The following is a 3,679-nucleotide window of genomic DNA, read 5'->3' as shown; positions in this document are numbered from 1 at the left end:
GCCGGTGAACTTTGACAAGGGTTCGGATCCATAAAACCAGTCATCCGAGTTTATCGTAGCAAACACCCGCAGCACACACACACACACACACACACACACACGTGTAAAATCCCGTGGTGGGTTTTTGCGCGGGGAAAAACGCTGTCATTTACGACTGCAGATCTGGCATGTGTTAAAATTTAAAGGGTATAGCTGCAATCACGATAAGCTGTAATTTAAAAATATCTGTTGCTGGTCTAGTGCGTTTTTGCGTGGGAAAAAGAGAGCATCGTGAGCCTTTTAAACAATAAACTAACTACGAAGGGGAGGAATGAGGTGCCAGGTGATAGTAGGGGGTGTTAGAGTTCTGGAGAAAGAAAAAAACTTTATGACAAGCTGAAAACCTTTAAAATGTAAGATAATGACCTATAGACATTACAACAAATTCGATCTCGGTCTCCCGTGGGTGCAGTCGTCTACTCAAAACTCCAACATCATGGCATCAAATTCTAACGCAGGTAAAAACATTTTTATTTACATATTTATATCGTTTGTGTCTGTTATACATATTTTAGATATTCGATGAATCATGTGTGTGTATTAGACCTAACATTTTTACTTTTCAACATTACAGATGTGTCCGAATCTGGTCTATATTTTGATGAAGGCCTTGAAATAATTCTGGACGAAATATGTAAGTGTTCTTCCACTATCTATTAAAAGAACAACCATTGCAGAATCTAATAACGATACTTTTTAATAACGTGTATGTCTTTTATAGTTGACGAAGCGTTGTTGGTCGGGGATGTCGTTCAAGATATTATTAATGGTGAGAGTCCGTAGGCCAGCGATTGTTGTCGTTATATTGTAAAGGGTTATTTATTGTTATAATAATATATTTGCTATATTTCAGTGGCTGGAGATGCTCCATCAGAGATACAAGGTGACGTACCAGATTCCAGCTCGAGCAGCGTCACTGAAGACGTCATCGCTCCACAGCAGGTGTCAGCGGGACCAAGCAATTCGTCCGCATTACCCGATGATAGTGCTATACCGACAACATCAACCCGTGGGGAAAAGCGACTCAGGGAAGTTTATGGCGATCGCGTGTACCCTCACGGTACACAGCGTTTAAGAACATCAGAAAATAACGGTAAGTTATCAATGTGTAATCATAATTTTTTACCTAGCCTAATATATATATATATATATATATATATATATATATATATTTAATAATAATAATAATAATAATAATAATAATAATAAATTATATGTATATATATATGTATATATATATTTTTTTTTTTTTTACAGGACAAGACTACGAAGATAGAGGACTGGAGTTATTTACGAGTTCCCAGCTGGACGCGTGGAACGGCGCTGAATTCTCAGACTCAGCCGAGTCAAGTTCTGATGAGAGCGATTCGGGCCACGCGGAAATACAGCCGCTGTTCAACGAAAGAGATCTACACAGGTTGTCTTATGACACCCTGCGTCGTACGAATCGTAATTTCGAACGTATATTAGATCTTGTGGGGAGACCCTTGTCGTATCAAGAGACCGAGGAGATCGTGCGTGCTTCTCAAAGCACCATCGCCGCTAATCTACAGATCATAATCGACGGCCAGATTCAACACCAACAAACGCTAGACCGGGCGATTGAATTCTGGATGAATAGCCACGAGCAGATTATTCAGGAAAATCGTGGACTACGCATGGAACTGGCCGGTGCATTACACGAAGTAAGAGACGAGCAACAGCTTTCAGTAATAACACTGTCATTATTTAGCGAGAGATTAAACATTATTCAAAGAGTGTTGACTGATTTGTATGATATAATTATGAGGGATAGAAGATGATAATATTTTTGTAGTTCTGCTATTTCGCTTGATGTAGTAGCAGTAACTGATTTGGTTCATTTTTGTTGATGTAACCGTTTGATTCATCTGTATTTCATTTATGCATTTTTGATTCGTTTACAATATTTTGTACCGTCATTATTGGGTATTTCTATGTATTACATGTGTACTTGTTATTTGTAAAACACTTGACATTCATGTATGTGTATGGCAACGGGGGCACACGTTTTGCTATAATATAAATTTTGTCTCTTTACAATAAAACTAAAACAAAAAGCAAAAACAATGGCTTCTAAAAGATGTTATAATTTACAAGACGGGGAAACTGATGGGGAACCAGAGTCTAACCGATCTAGAAGCGGTGAACTGCGTAATCTGATAAATCACCAACTAACCATGATAAACCCCAATATCCTTAACAGAACTGAAACGTTACAAAATCTCATAAGCAACCAGCATGAATGGCTGCAATTGACTACACAAAATAATAATAATAATAACGATCAGGTCGGGGGAGTGATCCCATCAGCTAGAGAATCCTTAATGCCTAATATTAATTTAAACCAAGACGAAATTCGTAGACTTGCCACAGAAGGGGGCACTTTTGGAGAGTTCACAGTAGTAGCACGTCCAAGATTCAATGGTCTAGAAATTCACAGAACTTTAAACCCGGGCGATATAGCTACTACGAACCTAGCTGCCTATAACATTCTTCTCAATACGATTTTAGATGAAATCGTTACATTCTCCAGGTTAATGGCTGGGGATACGGGGTATATCAATATTTCACTAACAGGTGCCAATCTACCTACGGCTATTAATGCGGTTTTAACGCCTGAAAATAATCACAATGCAGATTTATTCATAGATCAGATAGAACGGGCTGCTCAAAGTAATAAAGAGGTTTCAAATGATACTCAAATGAATTTTAGGATATCGATCGCGATGGATAGATCTGGTGGCGTCCGCCGGAAAATTACAGATTTGGCAATCACCGAAACAATCCGAAAGAATAAAATGAATTTATTCTGCCCCATAAATGTCGAAGACAACATGTGTTTTAGCTACTGCCTAGCACATTTCTTGAATCCGAAAGCTCCCGACGATGAGCTTAAGAAAATAGCCGAAGAGATACACACTAGGGCTGGTTATACAACACAAACCAAAATAGGTTTTCATGACATCAGTATCTTCGAGAGATTTTTTGACTTGAAAATAGTTGTGTTTCATAGAGACTGCTCAGGGAAATTGTTAGTGTACAAAAATAGTGATGAATTGCACCCAAAGACGGTCCATTTATTCATTCATGAATCACACTACTATCTGATCAAAAATCTCAAAGCATTCATAGGCAATAACTTTGTGTGTGAATTCTGTTACAAAGGGTTTAACGACATCAGGCTACACAAATGCAAGTACGCATGCGATATTTGCCTCGACTCTGAATGTCACACGCACACTAAAAAAAACTCACGATGCAATGATTGCAACAGAATTTGCAGATCTACATACTGTTACGCAAAGCATAAACAGTCTCGAGTACCCGGTGAGAGGCCACAGTGCGATGTGGTGAAATATTGTGACAAGTGCTGTGTGAATTACAGAATGACAGGTGGCGGAAATAAAAATAAAAAAAAGCACAAGTGCGCCCCCAAGCGTTGCATACATTGCGATGCAGTTTTGGCACCTGAAGGCGTACATAATTGCTACATACAACCTGTCAAACCGGATGAAACTGACGAGAAATACGTATATTATGATTTTGAAACGATGTACGAGGGAGGCAAACATGTACCTAATTATGTCTGTGCAATAACCCACGACGGCAAAGAGTTTAC

The 3,679-nt window shown here is 38.7% G+C and overlaps 1 protein-coding gene across 1 annotated transcript; it reads left to right on the top strand.

The window, feature by feature from the left end:
* Window positions 1–511: 511 nt before the first annotated feature.
* Window positions 512–2,311, top strand: LOC137047938 (uncharacterized). The gene is made up of 4 exons (XM_067425877.1): window positions 512–673; window positions 761–808; window positions 893–1,132; window positions 1,297–2,311. Exons 1-4 carry the CDS (start codon window positions 562–564, stop codon window positions 1,839–1,841), a joined length of 945 nt encoding a protein of 314 aa, XP_067281978.1. The 5' UTR covers window positions 512–561; the 3' UTR covers window positions 1,842–2,311.
* Window positions 2,312–3,679: the final 1,368 nt, after the last annotated feature.

This window comes from Pseudorasbora parva, chromosome 2 (assembly GCF_024679245.1).
Source record: "Pseudorasbora parva isolate DD20220531a chromosome 2, ASM2467924v1, whole genome shotgun sequence".
Classification (NCBI taxonomy): domain Eukaryota; kingdom Metazoa; phylum Chordata; class Actinopteri; order Cypriniformes; family Gobionidae; genus Pseudorasbora; species Pseudorasbora parva.
The sequence above is the reverse complement of the archived record's forward strand: the minus strand, read 5'-3'. Positions and strand labels throughout refer to the sequence as shown.